At 45.7% G+C, this 25360-nt stretch overlaps 1 protein-coding gene across 5 annotated transcripts in view; it reads right to left on the bottom strand.

Annotated features, from left to right (window-relative positions):
- MOB3B (MOB kinase activator 3B) overlaps positions 1 to 25360 on the bottom strand; it is a 214089-nt gene that overhangs the window by 57819 nt on the left and 130910 nt on the right. For all 5 annotated transcript variants that reach the window (XM_032393696.1, XM_032393695.1, XM_032393694.1 and 2 more), the window contains exon 3: positions 440 to 642. In XM_032393696.1, coding sequence (XP_032249587.1) covers positions 440 to 642 — 203 coding nt within the window. The remainder of the gene's footprint in view (positions 1 to 439; positions 643 to 25360) is intronic.

Below are 25360 nucleotides of genomic sequence, written 5' to 3'. Positions count from 1 at the left end.
GGAGTCAAAGCTACTCCAAGGCAGTTTTGCTTACTTTGCATGCCCAGCAGCGGACACACAGTGGGTGCTAAATATATGTTTCCCGAGTGAAAGAATGTTTCTCATTATCTTTAAACAGATGATGTAAGAGATCAAAGATGCTCATTTAAGGGATTATGTAAATCGGTGGCTGGTTTTGGAGCTGAGAATGAAAGCTACTCCCTCTGGCCCAAACCATTATGATCCCACTACATTCTGCCACCGCTCGGAGAGAAATGTAAGACCCTATGTGGTGATGGCAGTGGACATCCTGGCGTCTTCTGACCCTTACGCCCACCTCTACCTCCTGGCTAACGGCCCCCCACGAGTGAGCCCTTTGCGTGGGCCTGACAGTGTGCTGTGACCAATGGCTGAGCTCCTGGGGGCCGCTTGGGTGGCAGCCCTGCTCAGCGACACTCACCAAAGGCTCTAGCTCCTTGCGGTCGATGAGGTTCATCTCTGTGACGAAGTAATAGAAGTGCTTGTAGCAGGTGTTGACATGGGCCTCCGCACCCATCACAATGACCCGGTCAAAGTGGTGGATGTAGACGTGGACGAAGACACGGAAAAGGCGGCACAGGATCTTCTTGCAGATCTGAAGGAAGTTCTTTGGGAAGGGAACACCTAAAGAAGTCAAAAAAAGAAGAGAGAGAACAAAGCCGTGATGGGAAAGCTCCAGAAGCCCGGGAGCGCACGTGCGAGGCTGGAGAACCGTCCTGCACGCGAGCCTCCAGGCCAGCCTGCAGATGCCTGGCTCTGCGTGGGCAGCTGCATCAGACACGCCTAAAAAAAGTGGCTAATGGGTGGCGCCTGGGTGGCTCAGTCATTAAGCGTCTGCCTTCAGCTCAGGTCATGATCCCAGAGTCCTGGGATCGAGCCCCGCATCGGGCTCCCTGCTCCGCGGGAGGCCTGCTTCTCCCTCTGCTGCTCCCCTTGCTTGTGCTCCCTCTCTCCCTGCCTCTCTCTCTGTCAAATAAATAAATAAAATCTTTAAAAAGAAAAAAAAGTGGCTAATGATGCTGTTATGTTTAAATACCAACAATGACCAGGAAGAGACCAAAAAAATTAATGAAGAAGGCCAGGTTTGTTTCTTTGGTTATATATATATGCATATATATTCATATGTATTTGGTTTTATTTACATATAAATATTTGCTTTTATTTATATATAAATATTAAATATTGATTTTTACATAGAAATGTGTGTTCTTCCTTCTTGCTCCCCACCCCCCCCTTTATAGAGCACAAGAAGGTTCATTTTCCTTTTACATCTAATCTAAGAGAACTAGAGGGAGATGGGTGCTCCCTGACAGAGTAACGGGGCCGCGGGGACTGCCGCAAATCGGAAAGCACCTTCTCCTCAAAGGGAGTAGTGGTGGCAAAACTCCAGCCAACGGTGGCCCGACGGGGACAGAGGCCCAGGGCTCTTAGAACTTCTGATTTTTTTTTTTTTTTAAAGATTTTATGTATTTATTTGACAGAGACACAGCGAGAGAGGGAACACAAGCAGGGGGAGTGGAGAGGGAGAAGCAGGCTTCCTGCCGAGCAGGGAGCCCGATGTGGGACTCGATCCCAGGACCCCGGGATCATGACCTGAGCTGAAGGCAGACGCTTAACGACTGAGCCACCCAGGTGCCCAGAAGTTCTGATTTTTCAAGATAATTCAGGAATCTGGAGTTCTATGTGAACTTGCTACATTTTTTAAACATGAGCGATGAATCTAAAGTTTTAAAAAATACCAGTGGTCAAAACAAGACATCTTTCTAACTTAATGTGGCCTACAGGCTGCCCGTGTGCAAATTCTGATCCAAATTCCTCCAGAGATTCACTGTTTCCGGGGTGGGCAAATGCAACAACCTCCACAGACAGTGGACATTACACTTATCCCCACTTCATCTCCTTGAGGAAGGTACGAGTGGGTTATGGGGCCAGAGGGGGCACCTTAAGTGGTAACATGTTGTAAGTTAAACAGACTTTGAATTCCTGCTCTGCAACTTATCCAGCTGTATTACCATGGCTGAGAGATTTAACCTCTGGGAGCTTCAGTTCTTCCATATGTAAATAAAAATTCCAACAGTTGGGAGGATTAGACACAGATAAAAATTCCAGTGGTTGTGAGGATTAGAAGTGGTGCCCAGGCAACTCTGGTTTCTCATCTATAAAAGAAAGGTCATAATAAGGCCTTCCTCGCATGAGTAGGAGGGTGTTAACACGAGTAAAATCCCTCGACAGTGCCTCGAATAGAGGAAGAGCTCACTAAATAGGAAGGACCCTCCTTCCCTCTGCACTGTAAGGTCTGCAGCATTTAGCTGTTGTTATAAGGAATATATTACCTTTATCAAGAAAAGGTAGACATGGCTACAACCTTTCAACAGAATTGCAGAGTGTGCTTAGGGTGGGCTCCTGGTCCCTGTCCATCCCTCCACAGGGTCCCAGTGGCAGTTGTCTGGTGAGATACTCTGTAATGGGATCACCTGGGACCCCCAGGGCACGATGAGAGAGACAGAACATGACTGGCAAATGGCAGGCGCAAGATCTGCCTCCCTGGGGCCCGGCACCGATACCAGCTTTTCTTCAAACACAAAGTGGGACCTATCAAATGAACCCAGGGAGAGACTCGGGCACAGCGTGGCAGCTGTCTGGGCAACAGATGCTGGGATTTGGGGATAGAGGTGAGGTAACGCTAGGGAGTGGGGAGCCCCTCGCAGAGATTATGGGTGGTTTTCTATGCTGAGGAGGGGCCAGCAAAAAGCTGCCAGGCTGGGGAAGGGTCTGGAGTCTTCAGAGAAGCCCAAGTCCCAGAGGTGATGGAATCCCTCTAAGTTTGTTCCCATCAGAAGGGGAGCCCCGTAACCCACACAGTGACAACACCAAGGGTTGACATGTTTCCTTTACAACCTATCTGCAAAGTGGGCTTTACGACTCATATGTCACAGAGGACTAACACTGAAACTCTGAAGCACAGATTAACTTGCCCCAGGCTATTTAGCCAAAAAGGGGCAGGGCTGGGAAGTGGACCAAGTCAGCCTGGTTCTCAACACCAAAAGATCTGGTTATGTTTGGAGGGTAACACTCTTTCTCTGCCAAGGATAGAGGCACAGCTCGATGGCTAAGTGTAACGAGGCATCCAAAGGTTACTCTTGGTGGTACAGAAATAGGATTTAAAAAAAAAAAGAAAAGTGGTGGGAAGTGAGAGAAGTCTGAAAAAAGTCTACGTCCTTGGCAGTCAAAGATGCAAGGTGATAAGAGGTCAGCTAATACACTCCGCTGCCTTCAAGGAGATATGTGTTTTCTCTGTTCATGCCTTAGGAACCTGGGACTAATAGAAAAAGCCAACATTTACTGAGCACTTACTATGTTCCAGGGACTAAGCCAAGAGCTTTACATGGATTAGCTGATTGAATTCTGACAAGGCTTGAAGGCAGGTACTATTATTGTTTCCATCGCAAAGATGGGAAAACAGACTTGGGAAAATTAAGTGGCTGCCCAAGGTCACCCGGCTGGCAAATAGTAGGGGAGGGGCCTGGAGCCAGGTCTGTCCAACTCCAAAGCCCAGGACCACCTTGAAAACCTGAGATGCTCCGCTGGGGCTCTGCACACACCCCCAGCTCTGTGGCCCTTCCTTTATGTGTGGTCTGAGCCCCCGTGGTGGGTTTACCTTTCACTCCCACTGCCTCCAACTCACCAGCTGCCAGGGAACATGGGGAGTCTCAGCTGTACCACTTCACCTGCTTGATCAGCCCCACACCCCACACACTGACTGCAGGCAAGGCAGTCTCGGGCACATTGAGGATGTTCATGGCAATTGCTAGGTCCCTCTAGATGGTCCCCCATTTGCTTCTTTCCCCCATCCCTGTTCTGCTCAGCTCTGAACTCTTGGCTCTCCCTTCCATCCCATACCTGGTCTCTGGCCGTGCCTTTGTCCTAGAACTTGGCTTGCCTCTTGTCTCTCCCTTTTGGACCACGGCTAGAAATGATCATTAGAGTAGTGGAGAGGAGTGGCTTTGAGATTCTGGAAGACCTAGTTTTAAAGTCCTAGTCCTACAATTTATTTGCTGTACAGGCAGGTTACTTCATCACTCTTCTGCATTGTAAAATAGATAAAAACATTGGCTTTGTAGTGTCCTTATACTAGTATCTGTACTGTAACGGTCCTTAGTGGGAACTGTCAGACTAAATTCTACTTTTGTTATTTCTCACCTGAACTCCTCCGGTAGGTAAAACCCAGGCTCAGCATCTCTTGACTCTAGCTGCAAAGTTGGATCAGACTCTTCCACCATTCCCTCTCTTACATGTAATTCATTCTTCAAAAGTGAATATTGCAAATGGTTCGAGTTAGGATGTGCTCAGCATGCACCAGTCACCTCAGGCCAACTCTGGAAGCTGAGAAGTCCTGGGCTGGGAGTTCTAGGGAGCCCAGGAACCCCAGCGGGCTCTCGGCTGAACCAGAGAGAAAATCCCAGCTCACAGAGCATGGGGTTGAGAATAAGAAAGCTTGGGGTGCCTGGGTGGCTCTGTCGGTTGAGTGTCTGTCTTCGGCTTAGGTCATGATCTCAGGGTCCTGGGATCGAGCCCCATGTCCAGCTTCCTGCTCGGAGGGGAGTCTGCTTCTCCCTCTCCCTCTGCCTACAGCTCCCCCTGCTTGTGCTCTCTCTCTCTCAAATAAATAAATAAAATCTTTAAAAAAAGAATAAGAAAGCTACATAGCAGTTGGGAAATTCATTCAATATCATCTATGGGTTCAGGGGCCATTTCTATGTATTTTAGCTCTTTTCTCCCCTTCTCTTCTGCCTTCCAGGTGTTCAGATTTGTGTGTGTGTCCATGTGTATATATGTGTGCATGTGTGTATGTATATGTGTGTATATGTATCTGCATATATGTGTGTATATGTGTGCATGTGTATGTATATGTGCATGTATGTATATGTATGTGTGTATATGTATCTGTATATGTGTGCGTGTTTGTGTGTATGTATATGTATGTGTATATATGTGCGCATGTGTCTGTGCGTATGTATATGCATGTATATATGTGTGTTTGTATGTATGTGTAGGTGTGTATGTGTATGCATGTGTATATATGTGTGCATGTGTGTATATGTGTGTTGTATGTGTATGAATGTGTGTACATTATGCATATGTCTATGTGGCATGTGTGTCTGTGTGTGTGTTTTAAATAAACCTTCAGAAGGTGGGAAGTAGAAGAGATCACTCCTTTGGAGGTAAAGAACTGGATGTCCACCCCTCTGGTGGGCGTTGGAACTATCTCGCCCTGTGTAACTGGCTACATGGCAGCAAGATAAGGCAAGACTCGGCCCTGCTGATCAACTCCCTTCCTTGACAGTCAGAGGCACCAGCTCATGAAATTGGATTAGTCTGAGGGTTTTTGTCTCCGTGGTGCTAAGAAGTATCCAATCTTCATTAAATAGACAAAGGAAAGGGAGCCCTGAGTGATGCGTGATTTGCAGTGTGTCCCAGAACACTCTGAGCAGTGGTATTATAGTTGCAGTTTTATTTTTTTGTTTTAAGATTTATTTATTTATTTAGAGAGAGAAATCCTCCAGCAGACTCCCTGCTGGGCATGGAGCCCAATGCGGGACTCCATCTCAGGACCCTGAGATCCTCACCTGAGCTGAAATCAAGAGTGGGACACCTAATGGATTGAGCCACCCAGGCGCGCCTGGCAGTTTTGTTTTTTTTTTTTTTAAGTAACGGAGGCTTAGCTGAGTTAAAGTATTTGCCCCTAGCCCCACAGCTAAAGGGAAGTAATGGTTTGGCTCTAAAAGTCAGGTTTTTTTCTTCTGCATCCTGTTACTATGGGCTCCATGGTGGTAGGGAACAGACCAGCATTTTATGACCTGCACTTAGCCCAGGACCTGGCTTATAGAAGGAGCTTGAAAAATGTGTGTTTGCTGGCTTTAAATGGCTACAGTCCAGCAGTAGGAAGAATGACAGGCTAATGAATCATCACAAATAGATGCTGGGCTTGTTACAATGATGGCCTGCACCTGAGGGAACGGTATGCTGGCTGGATCTGGGCAAAGGGCAGTCTACGTGGACACGTGGCCCCACTGACCCAGCTCAGGACCACATCCAATGTCCTGTCCCTCTGCTTCTCTTGTGTTTGTGAGATATTATGGACCCTCCACTTTTGTATTTCCCAAGACATGTTTTAAAACTCACTAATTTGGGAGAGCCTTGGCTAAAAAAAAAGGTCATGAGATCAAATGTATTTGCAAAAATCCTGCTTTCATAGAGGTTTACAGTGTATCTCTGCATGGGAAAGGACCTGAGAATTCCTGTAGCAAAAAGTCCTATTTTACTCTGAACCCCTCTTTTCCCCCTCATAATATCTATTGGTTTAAAACACAGAGCCTGTAACAAAAGCCTGGCTTTTGTTTCTATCTCACTCTACCTCCTACTCACAATGCAGTCATATGCAAATGGTTAGTCCCTCTAAGCCTCAATTTCCCCCCGTAGAAAGAAAAGAGGTTGATGTCATCTCTAGCTCCTGAGGTTGTTATGAGGATTAAATAAATGTATAAAAGGCTTTGCTTAATGCCTTGTGGACAGTAAGCACTCTCTTGTGAACTGTTACTTTTAGTATCCCATGGACCCAATGCTCTTCAGAAAATACTTTGGGATTAAATTCCTCCTGCATATTTATTTTTCAGGAGGGCAGTTTGGGTATTAACACATCAGTTCTGAACTTACAAAGAACTCAGAGTGGCTATGTTCTGCCTTACGTTATTTTCTACAAGGTTCTCATACTTACATCTTGTCTAATTGTAAGTTCCCTGAACAAAGGGATTGTTTTATATTTTGAGTCTGCCTTTAAAAGTACCTGGCACAGGGCTAGGTGGGGAGTAGTCATCCATCAGAATTGAATCATAAAAGAGCAGTGATCTTATTTAGTCAAGATGTGAGTCTATCATCTCCTCTTTGGGGGAGGGAAAAAGGCTCCAGCAGAAATGATAGCCTTTTGCCAGGATCTTGATATGGTCCTGGCATGGGAGGCTGCACATTGCTTTTGGTGAAAAGGAAAGAGAGCTCTGTGATAAGAACATTTTGATCTTACCTACGGGGTGGGAAGAAAAAACCTGAAACTCCTCTTTTCTTATCATTAAAACCTCCCTTCTTTGCCTTTCAACGTATTTTTTTTTCGGGTGGTGATCATTAATTTTCAGTTACCGTGCTCAATTAGAAAGTTAATGGCAGACAGTATTAACCAGTAGCTCTAACTGAAGTAGACTGCACGTCTGAAGTGTCTGGAGTTAAACTTTGACTAGTCTTATAATAATTGAGACAAACCATGTGACCATAATCCCAAATAGATGTGCACTGATTGATACAGAAAACAACCTTTGATCGGAAGGTCTTCAAGTGATTTGCAATCACTAATTGAGTCTCAGGGCACCCCGAGCCACATCCCATGACTCTCAGATTCAAGCTGGAAAATTTCATACTTTAAGTTGTTCCAAAATGAGAAGATGTGTTCAGAAGAGTGTTCTCCAAAGAGGTGATAGACAGACAGACAGACAGACAGACACACACACACACACACACCTTTGGATCTGGATGGTCTTGGGTTATGTGATGGAGCTTGGTCTCTGCAAATGGGTCAGTAATGAAATGAAGTTGGTGAACCTAAAACAGGGCCAGGCTGAGCTCAGATGCCAGAGTGAGCTGAGGCAAAATGCCTGGGCAGAGGTCAGAATCCCAAACCAATCACTCATAGGTGGTTCCGGCAGGAATTTGCCCAACAATTAGACTCAAAGCAAGGCTAGAGTTTGCTGGACGATCGGGCCAAGGAGGAAGCTAAGCCAGAGAGTTGGGATGAAGGCAGAGGGTGAGGTGAGCCTGCAGGGCCCGGACTCTCCTGAAGGCCTGACAGGCAGTGCCCAGCCCTGCCTCCGCTGTTCAGGAAGACATGGTGCTCGGCAGGGAGTCAGCATCTGACAGGGCCCTGCAGAGTTCATGAATGTGCCTAACCACAACTTTCTGATCTCCAAGCCACATTCAGTACCAGAACTAAATCGAGCATGGAATATAATAATTTCTCTGGGGCCCCATGTGGATTTGCCTTTTATCTCTGACTTAGTAAATCTCCTTTCTCCCAAACAAAATTTAATAAAAAATTCCAGTAATTTCTGAGCTTCAATCCGTTTTCTTTCTTCTTTCCTCCTCTTCCCTCCCTTGCACTAGGCAGATGCCCCATTCAATCCTTCCTTTGCGGACACCCCTGAAAGAAAATAAGCTGTCTAAATGGCTTATGTTTCCTTTTTTACCCTGTTATGGGAGCTGCAAAGGGAAAGAGTCCCTCAGAGAATGCAGAAATGCTTGGGATGATGGGGCCACAGACTGGAGACAAAGGTCCCAAACTCAAACAAGAGCCGGGGGTAGTTTCTGTGTTCACTGAAACGCATTCCTGTTCTCATCATCTTCTCTCTTTTCTGCTGAAGAGAAGGCCCAATGTCTGGTGCATGATCACACCGGGTTAGACCCGGACCACGGAGGTAGAGAGAGTAAGGGCTAGGAGGTGGTCTCCAGCGACACTAGACAACTGCCCTCAAACATCCCAGGTCCCACAAGTAGTCGGCAGGTGTTCCAGCCTGTCCTTTACCTAGTTAATGCCTCTACTTTCTTAAGAGCTCCGCCCAGGTTGTCTGACATCTGCTATCTGCTCCTGAAACTTTCTGAGCACAGAGCCCAGATGGTAATTCCACACAGCTCTGTGGGAATCCCTGACTCAGGGCCAGCCCATCTCCTAGACTGTACCCTCCCTGATGGTCCTCACGGCTGATCCTTAGTGCCTACCACGGAGCCTGGAGCGGGCTGGGTGTGTAACCAATGCTTGCCACGTGCTGGATGGAGGGCTGGGCTCTTAGGCCACATGCTGACCCTGAAACCAAAGCTCAGAAAGGCAAGGGGACTGACTGGCCTGGGATTTACAGCGAGTTTGTGATGAAAAGGGACCTGCATCCCAGTCTCTCTGATTCCAGAGCCTGTGCTCTTTTCACTCTTGCTAGAATACTCGACAGGCTGTTCTCACGGCTCCTTCCATCTCTCTTCAATCCTACTGGCAGACTTGGGGAAGCAAAACTTGTTAAAAGATGAAGGTGGAAAAGGGAGGTTTGGTTCTCACTTCCCCAAACGCATGTGTCATCCAGGGTTAAGGAGAGTGGTTAAGCGTCTGGCCCTGGTGTCCATCATACTTGGGTTCACACTCTAGCTGTGGACCATCCGCGTTGCTTGTTCTTGAGGAAGTGTGCTAACTTCTAAGAGGCTCGTTTCCTGATCCGAGAAATGGGGATAATGATACCGAGGCCTCTGTGAGATGGTGATTTTAAACACAAGCACAGTACCAGGAGGCACCCAGGGGGCACTCAGTTAAGTAACAGCCAATGTTACTGTGGTTAGGAAGTTTGGGCTCTTCCTCATCGAAGCCGAGGGTGCGGAGAAGGGCAAATGAAACAGGAAAGAGCAAGTTACCTTTTCTTCGAAAGGGCAAACTCTCCTGAAAAGTGGATTTGGGGAAATATCCTGAGAGTTGTCCGAGGAGTTTCCACATGACACAAAATGAAACCTAGTAACGTTCTGGCCAATCCTTTTGGGACCCCTGATGGCACACGAATAACACCCAGAAATGCCCACATTTCTCCTTAAAACAGTCGCTCCTGTCTGAGGGCATCTGTATTGTCCTTTATGCCTTTGGAGTCCGGTAACTGAGGAGAGCACCTATGAAACTCCCTGTGCAAGTCATAAAATTCACTCATTCTCAATAGTTCATGAATAAAAACAACATCCCACACACGTGGGAAAAGAAAACAGACCTCCTCTGGCAGCGTGGCTGAGAACATACCATTTCCAAAACACTTGCAAAATAAAATGCAATTGGATCATGAGGAAAACAATGAAGAAAAAACTCATAACACAGATCTGTTTCTTAAAAATACACATCTTCCTCCTCTTTGCTGACTCTGCTGCCCATCCCACCCACATTCTCCTGCCTCCTGCAAAATGCATATACATATATATATATACATAGAAGCCTCATGCTTTTGCTGATGAAAAGTCAGCTGCAGAGGACTGATTCCTCTAAGCAGATGTTTTGTGTTATCTCAGTGCGTTCCTCAAGAAAGTGTCTGTTCATCATGCCAAGGAAAACAATCCCGTGTAGCAAGACTTTGTTCCTCTGCCTAAAAAAAAGAAAAAAAAAGCCCCCAAACAAGCTGACAGCTGCAAATGGTTAGAAATAAAGTGGCTACTACTCTGTTCTCCACCTCCCTCTGCCCTTCGCCGGAGCCCGCTGTGTTGCCCTCTGACCTATAATCACAGTGGTGGGACTGAAGGAAGAGAGACGAGCATGGGATTATCCGCTCTAAACAGACTGTTAATTCTTTCAGACGTGCCATTTGCCGGGCAGAGGAAGTGCTGTTTCAGCCACCCAAAGGAGCGGCTGTAAATACAATGTGCCTGCCTGTCTCACTTCCCTCTGCTCCCCAATGTCACTTCTCTGGGGCTGGAGGCTGTTCCTCATCTGCCCCTCCGTCCGCAGGATGTCTGCCCTCACCCTCTGCCGGCCTGGCACGGAGGAGGAAGGAGACTGAGAAAGACCCAGCAAAACCCGAAGAAGGTACTCATTCACTCTGGATTGGCAATAAGAGCCATAAAAAAACAAAAACAAAAACAAAAACAAACCGTAGCTAGTTCAGACGTGCTGAGTTTGTTGAAAAGCACATGGGCCAAATGAGATGGGAGTGAGCCGAGAACAAGATGTTAATGAACTTCGTTATTGCTAGAGACTGAGACTGAGGTGCCTGCCCTTGGATCAGAGCCCCAGTCAGAATCTGAAAATGACTCAGCCTCCTTGTCATGGATGATACGTTGTGGGTGTCTTCACAAGTAAAACTTTTCTCTAGCCACCGGCAGAATCTTTCTCCCATTATGGGAAGGGCAGTTAATACCAAATCTTGTCGGAATAGTTTCTAGCCTTTAATTTTCTCTCCATCCCCACTGCCACTTCCCTAGCTCAAGCCACCATCATCTCCTGCCTGGTGCTGGAGTTTCCCCCCAGCTCTACTCTTGGATTTTTCCAGTCTCCACCTGGCAGGCAGATGATCTTCCTAATATGCAAATAATCTTCCTAATATGCAAATCTAACCAGCACATCCATCTTTCTGCATTAAACTCTAAAGCAGCTTCCCACCGCTTTAAGGTAAAATCAGAGCTATTTAACACAGCAGGCAAGACTCCCTATGGCTCCAACCATGTGTATCTCTCCATCATCACTTCTGGAGCCTCCTAATTTATATATGATACTCCAGCCCTCTGAAGCTAAGATCCTCTTGGGCTCACTTCTGGGAGATGCCACATACTGAAGAGTTGGCAGCTGGAAACCCTCTTCCTCAGCTTCCCCTTTTTGTCTGGCTAACTCCCATTTGTTATTCAAGGCTCAACTACGTTTTCACTTCCTCTAGGATATCCTCCTTGGATATCCATGTGTTAGGCACATCATGACACCCTATACTTCTCCCATGACAATACTTATTACATTGTATTGTAATTGTCCATTTTTTGGTCTCCCACTAGAATGAAAATTATCAGGACATTATCAGGGAATGTCCTTTTACCTTTCTTGTTCACAGTTATCCCTGGCGTCAAATGCATACCAGAACATGGTGGTCTCAATGAGTATCTGTAGAGTGAATACACGAACAAATGACCATATCAAGTGGGGGTGGTGAAGACTTTGCCTGCTTGGGTTGCCCTTGCTTTTCCCATCCCCAAACAGTGGCCCTGAGTCACAGCCTGAAAACTCTCATTCTGAGGAAAGTTTCCCCAGGGAATTGCTATAGGCCCACGTTTAACCTTGTCATGCCCAAAGCTATAAGGCTGTAGTGAAAGTTGATACTTTGGGGCGCCTGGGTGGCTCAGGCAGTTAAGCGTCTGCCTTCAACTCAGGTCATGATCTCAGGGTCCCGGGATTGAGCCGAGTCAGGCTCCCTGCTCAGTGGGGAGTCTGCTTCTCCCTCTTCCTCTGCCTCTTCCCTGGCTTGTGTGTGCTCTCGCTCTCTCTCTCAAATAAAATAAAATCTTTAAAAAAAAAAAAAGAAAGTTGATACTTTTATCTCTTCATACTTGGCAGATCGCAGAGAGAAATTAATTTTAACAGGTTTTCACTCATACTGCGAAAGAAGCACCTCCTCAAATCATACTGTCTGTTTGTATTGAAGTGCCTATTTTCATCTAAATAGAAAGGTGTCAAACAGGTAGCTTTCCACCTTAGCACAGTTGGAAATAAGCTAGGAATGACTCACAAATACTCCTGAGATACATGATGGGGGCAGACAGGAGAGAGGGAAAAGACAGCGAAGTAACGGATCCTTTTTGGAAAGGGCAGCAGACCCAGACAGAATGATGACTGGAACCCAATTTGAGGGGTGCTTTTTTGCAGAGCCAAAAGGGAGCAGTGACCAGGAGGAAATTAATTTGAGGCAGGGGTGTAGATGTTGGAGGTATCTTCTCCAGACAGAAAGAGTCTAAGAAAAGGAAACTTGCCAAGGAAGTTCGGGGCAGACTGCATGCAAAGACCCATGGAGACTGAAGCTGAGGGAAAAATGGCAGGTGGATGCAAATGACTCTTCACACCTGAGCTGGAGGGGTTAGTTAAGGCAGGGACTGAGCAAGAAACGGTGAGTCATTGTAATTGCATGTAAGATCCAATGAGGGTAGTCATTGTAATTGCATGTAAGATCCATTGTAATTGCATGTAAGCCACCAATGGGTGGCTCAGTGGGTTAAGTGTCTGACTTCAGCTCAGGTCATGATCTTGGAGTCCCCCACTGGGCTTTGGGCTCCGCACTCAGCAGGGAGTCTGCTTGTCCCTTTCCCCCGACTAGTGCTTTCTCTCTCTCTCTCAAATAAATAAATAAATAAATAAATAAATAAAATCTTAAAAAAAAAAAAAAAAAAGACCCAATGAGGGTAACATAGTGACATAGGGATGAAACCGGAAATACAGCTCTAATATTTGATCTCTGGGATGGAAGTTCAGCTAAATTCACAGACTAAGCTGTGCATCTGTAAATTACCTACTTGAATACAGTCTGAACCAGGAATCACAAAATCAAATGCCTTCACGAGTCAGAAAGAAATAGAAGAGTCAAGTCGGCTGGGCGTAATACAGCAGGGAGCGGTGTGTACTGTGACAACCTGAGAGCACTTTCTGCGGGACAGGAGAAGAGCCCCTCTGCCTGGGCTGATCACTAGTGAGCAGGAATGTGGGTCCGGGACGGCCAGACCTTCTAGTAGTCTAGATTCCAGTCTGAAGTCTGTTCACAGTTAAATGTTGATGATGAATTAAAAAACACTGGGTGCCTGGGTGGCTCAGATGGTTAAGCGTCTGCCTTCGGCTCAGGTCATGATCCCAGGGTCCTGGGATCGAGTCCCGCATCGGGCTCCCTGCTCCTTGGGAGCCTACTTCTCCCTCTGCCTCTCTCTCTCTCTGTCTCTCATGAATAAATAAAAATAATTAAAAAAAAAATCTTAAAAAAATAAAAAACATTAAAAATGTTCAACATTTTATTTATTAATGTAATTTAGCTTCACATAGTTAACTCAGCTTGGAAAAGCTGACTTTCTATAAGATGACAGCTTAATTTTTAAAAGTTTACATTAAAAAATTTTAAATGCCCTCGTAGCTAATGAGTACACACAACACAACACCCAGATCTTAGTTTCTAATACCATTCTTCAGTAAAAGGAATCAGCGCTCCTGGGAGAAATGGCTGACTCTAGGGCTGAGGCAGGGGATATAAAAGATGGCCTGACAGAAAGAAAAGATGTCCTTCAATAAAATCACAACCTTGGGTGGGGGGGTGTCCAAGGGACACTGGAGGCAATGTAAAGCTCCCGAACCACCAAAGCTGGAACTGAAGCAACAAAATAAATGGAAGAATACTGGATGATAACCCAAAGTATAAAATAAATATCCATAAGTCCAGACTGATATAAACAGATGATTGAATAAATAAATGGAAACTGGACAAATGTCGCATGCAGTGGAATTCCAAATAATTTATGTAGACACTTCCCCCAGCAAGAGGTAGAACCCCCTTTCCCGCTGTTAACTGGGGGGTATGCGAGGTGACTTTCTTCCAAAGAATGAGTACAGTATGGAAAAGGAGGTAGAAAGAACAACTTCATGGAGAAAACTGGCAAGCACTACAGTGGCCAGGTGATCGAGGTTAACCCCAGCAATGGTAAGTCACTGGCATCGCGTATATCTTTGATATGATGTGATGCAAATGTCACTTGACTCCTGTAGTCTTCCTCTCAAGAACACATAACCCCTGTCTAACCAAGAGAAAAACATCAGGCAAGCCCAAACTGAGGGAGATTCTACAAAATATTTGACAAATATTGCCCAAAATTGTCAAAGTCATCAAAAAAGAAAAGTTTGAGAAAGCATCATAGCGCAGAGGAGCATGAAGAGATACGATGGCTAAATGTATTGTGGTGTCCTGGATGGAATCCAGGAACAGAAAAGGGGCATGAGGGAAAGTCTCATAACATCTGAATACTGTGTGTTTCGTTGACAGTTGGTACTGATGTGAGTTCCTTAGTTGCGACACATGTATTATAGATATAAATGTAATGCAAGATGTTACCAACATGAGAAGCTGTATGAGGGATATATGGGTACTCTCTGTACTATCTTTGCAACTTTTGGGTAAATCTAAAACGCTTCTAACTAAAATTTTACTTATATAAAAAATACCACTCTGTGGGCCAAAAATATTTGCTTGGGCCCAGGGACCATGAGTTTTTACCCTTTGGTTCATGCACTGACATTTCTATATTTACTGATGAAACTCTGATCAGAATTGGCTACATAATTTGCAGAGCCCCTTGTTCAAAAATTATTAAGAATTTCAAGATGGTGACAGCAGAGTGTTAAACCAAGCCCAGGGCTCTCCTGAGGGCAAGTTCCATGTGACTGTACATGACCCACGCCTGGGAAGCAGGCGGTCTCTGATACACCGCATGGTCTCATCAGAGTTGTCCAGTTAGTAGTCAGATAAAACTCCCACATACACTCTTTATTTGTTCACTAACCAATTTACATAACTAACAAACATTTATTTATTTGGGGATGTGCTATAGAGATTCAGCAATGAGCCAGAGTTAAATTGGACCGATAAATCTTAAGGTCACCTTATAGCTACTTGAATCTGGGAATTGACCTCCCCCAGGCAGACAGCTCTGAGATTCATCCCTTCATCCTCTTGATTTTCTCCTTTTCTCCCATCTCAACTTCAATTCTACTACTACAATGGGACTTCTGAAGAAAGTGGATTTTAAAAATTCTAATATTAAATATGAAAAGCATTGAAAAGTTTCAATGACTTGGCTCCTAAGAGAAACTTACATGTCTTGAGCACCTAATGGCACCAGGTATTAACATATGTTAATAGCACTGATTACTCTAAACAAATCAACAAACCCATGAGTTGTTTCCCCCACTTTGCAGATGAGAAAATGGGAAGCTAAGAGAGGTTGAGTCACTTGGCCAAGAGACAAATGATAGGTGGTAGAGCTGGAATTTCAATCCAGATTCATCCCACTCCAAAGCACACACATTTCTCAAATGAAACACCCTCTACCCCTCCAAAACCAAGGCAGTTCCATTAAAATTATTTTTTAAATTAACTTCATCTTCCAGAAAATACCTCTTAACAGTTAGTTTTAAAAACCCTCAACTGAAATAAATTACCATGAGGTCATTAGCCAGTTTCAAGGTCCTTAATAAAACACGACTTTTGAGGAGAAGAGTCTGAGAGTTCAGGAAATTTGTCTTTTGGAATTTGGTGGAGGTGGGTGGGAAAAGCAGGAAAAAGACACAGGGACTCAAGCAATTGCCTCTTTAGGATTTGAGATTCTAAAGCAGAGGTAAAGAAACTGATGCTGCGGGCCAACACCAGCCAGAAGGCATGTTTTCTTTGGACTGCACAGTATGTTTGAAATGCTGCCAACATTTAGAAATTGGGAACTATAATACAAAGATCAAGAATTCTGGCTTCTCTTGGAAAAACTCAGAAGACCTGGCATAACGGAACTGAAATTCCCTCATGGCAATAAGCTAAGTGCTGTCTGCTTCCTGTAACTGGGAGATGCTACATTCACCTGCGCAACCCCACTCATTTCATTTATTTATTGTCCCAGCCTGGACCCTTTAAAGAAAACATAGCATGTGGTTGCAGATTTCGCTGCAGTAAATGGTAGGCACTTCTGGCTGGGTGCCCTTCCTTGGGACAGGTCTTCTGCCCTTCAGGGAGAAGGGACTCTTTCCACCAAGGGGTCACCCCAGAATGGTGCCCACTGGCTCTGGTTGGGCCACCAGTCCCACCTCTTGTGGAAGCAGGTGGCTTTGTTTTGTATGGCCAGGTGAGGCTATATCTATTGGCTATATAGGAAAATGATTACCCTAGTGACACTGTCCCTGAGTATGTAATATTTTCAGATTCCTTCTTACTGAGCCTCTCTGTAGTGAAACTGTTCTCTTTCTAGTGCCCCATTTGACACATATGTGCAGAGGGCACCATGTGCTTGTTTTCTGAAGGCAACTCCAGGAGGGGCATCAACAGATAGACTCCTAGGTTAATGAAGGCCATGGGCTAGGTGTTTTGCAACACAGGAGTTTCCTCTCTGTCTTTTCTTTCTTTTTTTTTTTTATTAAAGATTTTATTTATTCATTTGAGACACAGAGATACAGAGAGAGAAGAGAGCATGAGCAGTGGGAGAGGCAGAGGGAGAGGGAGAAGCAGACTCCCTGCTGAGCCAGGAGCCCGATGTGGGACTCGATCCCAGGACCCTGGGATCATGACCTGAGCTGAAGGCAGACGCTTAACCATATGAGCCACCCAGGCGCCCCTCCTCTCTGTCTTTTCTTTGTTAACATCGATCGGTGGTCCTCAAATTACATAGACTTGATTTTCCCACTGCCTGCATATTTGCATGGTATACATAGACGTTGCTAAACGCCCTTCTTGGCACATTTGGTCTATTCTACATTAACGAACTACAGCGATGCTTTGGTGACGTCACACAGAACCAGTGTCAGCCAGCTTACTCACTGAAGAGGACGAAGTCCTACCCCCACCCCACCCCCATGCTGGAGTCCCAGCGGGGCCACCTTGCAGAGCACATGGCCCCTTGCCCAGCACTCCCTCTCCTAAGTTCTGAATTTCCTGGGCCGAAACACATTAGCACCCTTTGAAATGGTTAGCAATTTTATATGTTTCCTAGTTTTGTGAAAAAACTTCTGACTTATAAACCTATGTTTTATTTATCAGACAGGTATTTGGGAATATATATTTATAAAAGTAGGTCACTGCCTAGGTTCTTTTGGTCTAATCATAAAAGTAATAATGTTTAAAATTAGAAAATGCTGTCAAGTATAAATATCATTATCACTGATAATCCCACCAAGGAATAACCACTGATAATATTTTGGTGTGTTACCTTCCAGTCTTTTTTCTTTGCATATCTATATGTATGTGTATGTATGTATGTATGTATGTATGCATATGGTATATTGTTTTTTAAAATTTTTTTTTTTTTATTTGCGAGAGAGAGAATGAAAGAGAGCACGAGAGGGAGGAGGGTCAGAGGGAGAAGCAGACTCCCTGCTGAGCAGGGAGCCCGATGTGGGACTCGATCCCGGGACTCCAGGATCATGACCTGAGCCGAAGGCAGTCGCTTAACCAACTGAGCCACCCAGGCGCCCGGTATATTGTTTTTTAAAAATAAGATTAAAATCATATAATACATTGTATCCTTTTTACACTTAACATTTTATCATGAGTACACATTAAATATTCTTTGAGCAATGAATTGTCACAGATTCAACGATTATGAGGACAAAATAATGCTTGGGTGACTCTCCTTGAGTATATCTTCAGCAATTAGTCTCTGACAATTTTCCCTGGTTGGATTCTTAGGAATGGGTTGAATCCCATAGTTTGTATATATTTTTAGTTTACATATATATATTTTGAAAGATTTTATTTATTTATTTGTGAGAGAGTGAGAGAGCACAAGCAGGGGGAGTGGCAGAGGGAGAGGGAGAAGCAGGTTCCTCCTAAGCAAGGAGCCGGATGCAGGGCTAGATCCCAGGACCCCAGGATCATGACCTGAGCCAAAGGCAGACACTTAACTGACTGAGCCACCTAGGCGCCCCTCCCATAATTTATATTAATAGTTCACGCACATTTTGCACTTTACTCTAGAGTAGATCCACTTGTTTTATAGAGAATATTAACTTTTCTGTAAATCTTGAAATAAAATTAATGGGCTCTATTTATCCTGCAGTATTGGCATTTCCTGGCACACCAGTGAATTCCTCGGCGGTGTGAACAGCTCAGTTGGAGAAACCCTGACGTAGGACTGAAGAACTAGGGCCGTAGACAGTAATTAGTAGTCTTCCTTTGAGTACAGCAGTGGTTCTCTCAACCCTGGCTACACATTAGAATTATTAGAATTATCTGGGAAGCATATTACAAAAAAAAAAAAAAAAAAAAGGTCATGTCCTACACTAGAGCAACTGAATCTGAAATTCTCCAGATGATTCTAATGTGTAGAGCTAGTCTAGAGCAGTGGTTCTCAAAGTGTGGTCTTTGGACAAGCAGTACCTGCAATACCGGGGAACTTATTAGAAACGCAAATTCCTAGACCCCAACCCACAGGCACTGAATCTGACTCTTTGGGACTAGGGCCCAGCAATCAGTGCATTTTAAGATGCACTCCAGATAATTATGATCCATGTTAAAGTTTAAAGACCACTGGCCTAGAGTATTCCTTGTGCATATTCCTGGCCCAGAGATACAGCCTGCTTAACCCAGCAGGGAAGCTTATTGAAGAGTCACAGAATCTGGTGTCGGGCAGAGTTCAAGTCTCTTGTCTGCCACTGACTAGCCACACGATCTTGGGCAAGGGAATTAGCCCCTCTAAGGCTCAGTTTCACCATGAAGGACATGGGGATAATTTTACACCTACCTCATTGGGTTACTGTGAGGATTAAGTGGAAAAAAAATAATGAAAGGTATTTTGCAAAACAGGTAGAGCTCGATAAATATTTGCTATTACCATTACCCATCAGAGATACCATTATTAGTGGTCAGGAGGCCGGGAAGGAAGCTTCAGAGGTGGAGGAAGCCAAGTGATCTGGTGGCTGGAACATCCAAAACAGATGTTTGTTCCCTGACTCTTCTCTAGTACAGGTTTGGATTTAGACTGCACATGCCGTTGGCATGAACAGATGAGTCTCCCAGGATGAGACAATAAATCATTCTCTCAGGAGCTGTCTTCAAACTGTGGAAGTATTGAAAATATATAGCTAGAGACACAGGCTTGGTCATCTGGATGTGAGAACTGTCAGGGGTGGGAGGAGGGGGAGAAGGAGTGGGATGCCTTTTTTACTCAACCAATATTCTCAAACAGGGGCCATAAGAAGCACCTGGAGGGCTCATTAAAACACAGATTGCCAGGGGGTGGGGTGGGGAGGAGCACCTGGGTGGCTCAGTTGGTTAAGCATCTGCCTTTGGCTCAGGTCATGATCTCAGGGTCCTGGGATCAAGCCCCATGCTGAGACCTCTGCTCAGTGGGGAGTCTGCTTCTCTCGCCCCCTCTGCCCCTCCCCCTGCTTGTGCACGCTCTCTTTCTCTCTCAAGTAAATAGATAAAATCTTTAAAAAAATAAATAAAACACAGACTGCTGGGCTGCGCCCCAGCGTTTCTGTGTGCTTGGGGTGGGGTCTGGGTTTTGTACTTCTATCAAATTCCCAGGTGTTGTTCACATTGCTGGTCAGACCACACTTCTCATGCTAAATTGAAACTTCATGAAACTGAAAGGCAACGCTGAACTGTGATTTATAAAAGTTTAAGAAAGGAAGAAATGTTCTCCAAGACATTTGCATTTCCTCTGTAAAATCCAAATGCCTTTTGATGTGCTATTTAGATTTGTCTCTGAACAGGACTGGCCAATGTGACAGACGTGCTGATGGTCACGTTTTCATTTGAACCCCAGGTCCTGTGCAGGGTAATGGAGAGGTGGAGTGATGGGCGGTTGTAGCCCTTAGGCTGCTCCCACAGGTGGCAGTGGTGGGGTGGGATACCAATCATTCCCAGTTGCACCTCCTCCTCCCAAGAAGCCAACCCATACCGATCACTTGGTACCTACTCAGCATTTGTATACACAATGTCATCTAATTCCTCCCACAATCCTATGATGTAGGTATTATTTGTATCCCAATGTTACAGATGAAGGAGCTGAGATCAAAGAGGTTAAACAAGTGTTCTGAAGACCTGTGGCTAGTAATAAGGATCTTCAGAAATTAGACCTCAAAATCTTTGTCTTTCTCTTTCTGACCCACACAGTGGGTAGAGGAGTCCCAGGCTTGTAGACTGAAAAGACATGTGCATGGCTGAGAACAGGGAAGGCACTGATGGCATATGGTCACCCTGTATCTGAGCCGGGGTGGGTGGAGATAGTGGGATGGACTCTGCATCCGGGTGTAGGTAAAAGGGGCGTGGCCCATATTCCTGTTCACCAGCAAGCTCTGGTCCCACCATCTGGACCAACTGTGCAGGAGGGAGAGTTGGCCTCACCCCATCCAGTTCCCTGATAATCACCCTCAAGGACGTGGCAAGGATGATGACATCCATCCCCAGTCCTGCCCCAGCCCCAAAGGGACACAGTCAGGATTTAGACCCAGAAGCATCAGAACTTGAGGTCAGCCCGGCGGAATGACCACGGGGATGGGGATTTCTGTGGCAGTCTGTTCATGCCTCTGGCTCACTCTTTGGCTTTCTGGTCCAACCACCCAACCCCTGCCAGTTCTGCTTCGTTCCCTGACCCAGAACCACACCTGGGGGGGGGGACTGTATGTATCTTTGGGTATAATATAACTGGGCAAAGGCAGAGCCTGGACATGTGACTGAAGTGATTAGAGAAATTGAGGTCTTATCACACAGGGAGGCTGAGAGAAGACTGGAAAGGTAAGGGTTCAAATACTGAAAGGCTGTCATTTGGAAGACAGAGAGGGAAAAGGAAACAGCAAGCCATTTGCCCAGGGCCACAAAGCTGATAGGCACTGGAGTGGAATTCAAGCCCATTTCTTTCTGACTTCCAAGTCTGTTCTCTTTCCACTACTCTCCTCCGCCTCCTTAAGGCCAGAGGCAGTCCCTTCCTTGTTTAGGTCAATGCAAAGACAAACTTTTGCCAGAAGTGTCCGAAAGTGGGATGCACTGCTTCAGGTGATGGTGAGCTTCCCACGCAGGGAGGTGTTCAAATAGAGGCCACATGCTAGTGTTGCTGGCGAGGGAATCCAGGCAAGAGAAGATGGTTTCCGGCCCTGGCTACACATGACAATCACCTCCATTTGTTAATAGGACAAATTCCCAGCCCCACTTCGGATCTGCCCTAAGAATAGGTAATTTTTCAAAGCACATCCAGGGATTCTAAAGAAGCCTTTGGGAACTGTTAGGGTCTCCTTCACCTCTGAGATCCTGACTGTACAGATTCTGGTGTAAGAGGCCAGCTGTGGGGTGTCGGTGCTGATGTTAACAGTGGCAACAACACCAGTCAACTGCGGAGTGTTCACTCTGGGCCAGGACCTGTTCATGACATCACTAAGTCCTCACAACCAACCCACTGGGCAGACACCACTGTCATCCCCATTTCATGAGGAATCAGGCAGAGACAGATTAACTTCCCTGCCCAAAGTCACATCACAAGGAGTTGGAGGAGCCAGGCTGAGTCCACGCGGGCTGGCTCTAGATCTTTACTCCCAACCGTAGGAGAAGGCACCAAATGTGACCGTCTCCAAAGCCATCCAGCCCAGGGCAGGTTCTGAATGAAACCTACCAGCCGTTAATCGCCCAAGTATCAAAAACTGCACAGTACAGGAAACATCAGGAGTGAAACAGACTCAGACCTTGAAATGACCATAAGAACTAAGCTGCAAAGCTCTTGAGGTATAAAGTCTAGACCTTTCTTTAGTCTAAATGTATTACATTGGGTTTTTTAAAAATTTAAACTTTTCAACACAGAACAAAGGGCATCCAAGTAATTCCTACTGCTGTTCCTTCACTTCAAAACAAAACAAAACCTGCTCCTTAAAAGTGGTTTTATTCTGTCACGGAATGTTCAAACACAATGGCGTAAATATATTGACACAATGGTTAAAATATTAACCCCAGTGAAACTCCTGATGTGTTAATTCAACAGAACCTGCCCATGCCTCTCTGGGAAGAGCTGGGTTACCCCCTGCTTACAGGGTGTGTTCAGATCCTTGCCCCTCCCCCACCATGGGTCAAGGGGCCCCCACCAGGAGTGAAGCTTTAGTGCAGAGACTCTCTCAACCAAATATGTTCTTCTTTCCTCTTTTGGGCCAATCCCAAGGTTCAGGAGAGCAGAGTGCAGAAAGAGATGGGAACTCACCGGGGACTTTCCAGGCAAATGCCCTGCGAAACTAATCCTCTCATTAAAGTTGATTCTGGTGCAGATTGTAGGAGGACAGGAGCTGGGTCCTCCGGCTGCCACTCCCTCTCCCCTCTGGGCATTGTCAATCACCCTTGTTCTTGCTTCCAGCCCAGGGCTCTTGAACTATTCCTGCTATTTAATAATCCTCTCTCTCTCAAAGTTGCTAATCCCTTGCGAGATTGGTTAAAACTCCCAAGAGAGAGTTGGAACGGCCTGAATGGGATCGAGCAGTCAGAGATGTCTGGGCTTTCTCCCCAGCTGCCTAGGGAAAGTTTAATTGAAGCTGGGGGGTGGGAAGAGGTGTAGCCAATGTCACCCTGAAATTATCTGGGGAATACCAATTCACACCACCTCTCACCAGACTAAGATGCGGGTGACCTTCGGAGGAACTTGATTAAGCTCTGTAGGGTTTCAGGCTCCTCAGCTGACAAACAGGAGGTGTGGTTGAGATCAGCCTGTCTCAAACTCTTCACCACTGGCACTGAGGTGTTTCCAAGTTGGGAGGAACAAGGGATCTCTTCTTCCACCTAACTATCCCTTTTGACATTCACGTTCTGTGCAGAATTTCACTTGACAAAATTAAAGTTTGAAAATTCCTGGCTTGGGTGATTTCAACGTTTCCTTCCAGACCTAACATTCTGCTTCCACAGAAACAGGCAGCTGTCTCCTCTGGGTGTTGCCACCTCAACCCATGCTGATCCGGAAATTGTTGAAGGGTTCACACCTCTTCCCTGGAGTCCTTGGCTACAAATCTATCTCTGCCAAATGACTGAGGAGCTGCCTCCATCTTCTGCACATCCTCAGATCAGACGGGACCCTCAGTGTCCCTGGAATTCTGCCAAGGGCTTATGCAAACCAAGCCAGCTGCAGATGGCAGGGGTCTGGGAGGAACGGCCACCTCAGGCATCACACCCAGGCTGGGCCCCTCATGGCACTGCCTGGTTTGTGATGGAATTAAAGACTGCTTCCTTTCAGGTGTTGCTCTGGGATTTCCACGTCCGTGAGAAGGTACTATTAAATTGGCAAAAGGTAGGCATAACCTGACAGGAGTGGGTGTTCTCAATCTGGAGCCTTGGCGTCCGAAAGCACTGAATTCATAATTCTGACTTCCCTTCATTCTAGCTTATTTCACGTTTCTGGGCCTCAGCCCTTTCACAGGTCAAACAGGTGATGAAGTGACACGATGTGTGTTGATGGCGCAGCACGGGGCCTGACACTGTAAATGTTATTATCTTTTCTTGCTGCCACTTTGCACTAAGTAAACACCTGGATTGTCTTAAAATGTGATGAGTCATAAAAGGAGCCAAAAAAGCGAAGGGGCTCAAAGTTACCCAGCTGTGTGGATACCCACTGCTTTAGATATCAAATCCATTCTTCGTCTACAAGGGCTTCTCTGCCTGAATTCCCAGGCTCCCCATAACCCTCCAAGCAGATTCAATTGTTCCTAGTTATTCTCATGCTCTGACTCATTCTTTACACCTAGAAACTGGAAAGTATGTGCACTGTTCAGAAGATCAAGGCCAATCATCCCCCAACTCCTCCACCCTCCCTCCCAACTCCTCCGCCCCCACTCTTGTGGCTTAGGGCAGAAAAAACCACCTAATAAATCATGCTGATTCACACAAATAGCTCCTTAGCTCCTACCTGGGCTGAGAAAAGACAAGACCAAGAATTCTATGGACCTTGCCTTCCCAGGGCATAATAAAAACCTGGTAAGTGTGGACCGGTAGACATGTGGTTCTCTAGTGTACTGTGAGAGATGAAGGATACTCAGGGGCCACTCAGGATGTTACTCCCTACTGAGCAGAACTGGCAGAAACAGGGTGCTTACTGCACTTCTCCCAGGGATGTGAAATTAGCTCCCCTCCCCATCCTGTTGAAAGCCCCACAGCAGTATCATGAACCTCCAACACTTCCATGACCTTTATGTGTAAAACGTATAAACCATTAAATAAGGAAAACCTCATTAAGCAAGAAGGTACTGGGGGAGGGGAGAACAAATTGATTCAGAAGAGAGAACAGATGTGGAGGGAGAAGAAGGTGTTCACCAATATATACCTACCAGAGGCCAGGCACCATTCAGGTTCTTTCTAAGAAAGGTAGGAAGGTGAAGCAGCAAGAGCATGGATGTGGGACCCAGCCTGCCCGCATTCACATCCTGGCACATGGCCACTTGGACAAGTTATATAGTCTCTCTGCGTCTTGAAGGTAATAACAAAGCCTCACTCACAGCACTCCCTAAGGATGACACAAATTCCTATGGGTTGGTGCTCTCACAACACAACCTGGTGCAGAGGAAGTGCTGAAAGAACCTGCTGTTATCCATAAGGTTCCTCATTTAATCTCTCCAAGTCATTCTGATCTTTGTGAGGCAGGCAAGGTCCAAGTTTTATAGCTCTTCTGAAGAAACCTGGACACAATTTATCTAGGGTCACATGGGCAGTAAGTGGAAGTTTGGTAATTCAGACTCCGCCTCAAATGATTCCAAGTCAGTTAGATAAGTAAACACTGATTCATGAAGGTTCCATGAGAGAGGGCCAAATAACCTGTCAAAGGAACTGACAGACTAGGCTGTGGGGTAGCTCCGGAAGCAAGTCTAGAAGGGCCAGCAGGCTTTTTATATGTGGAGGTGGGTGTAGAAGGGTACCTATCTGTGGAAACATATTATTTTCCTTTTAAATCAGGACAGAGCAACTCTGTGAACCCAGTGAGCCATGCCTTTAAAGAGTGTCTGGGAAATACATACAGACACACATTTCCTGCTAAGGTGCTAGCAGACTGCATTCTTAATTTGTTA

This window comes from Phoca vitulina, unplaced genomic scaffold, assembly GCF_004348235.1.
Source record: "Phoca vitulina isolate PV1807 unplaced genomic scaffold, GSC_HSeal_1.0 scaffold75, whole genome shotgun sequence".
Classification (NCBI taxonomy): domain Eukaryota; kingdom Metazoa; phylum Chordata; class Mammalia; order Carnivora; family Phocidae; genus Phoca; species Phoca vitulina.
This window is presented reverse-complemented; position numbering and strand designations above follow the sequence as displayed.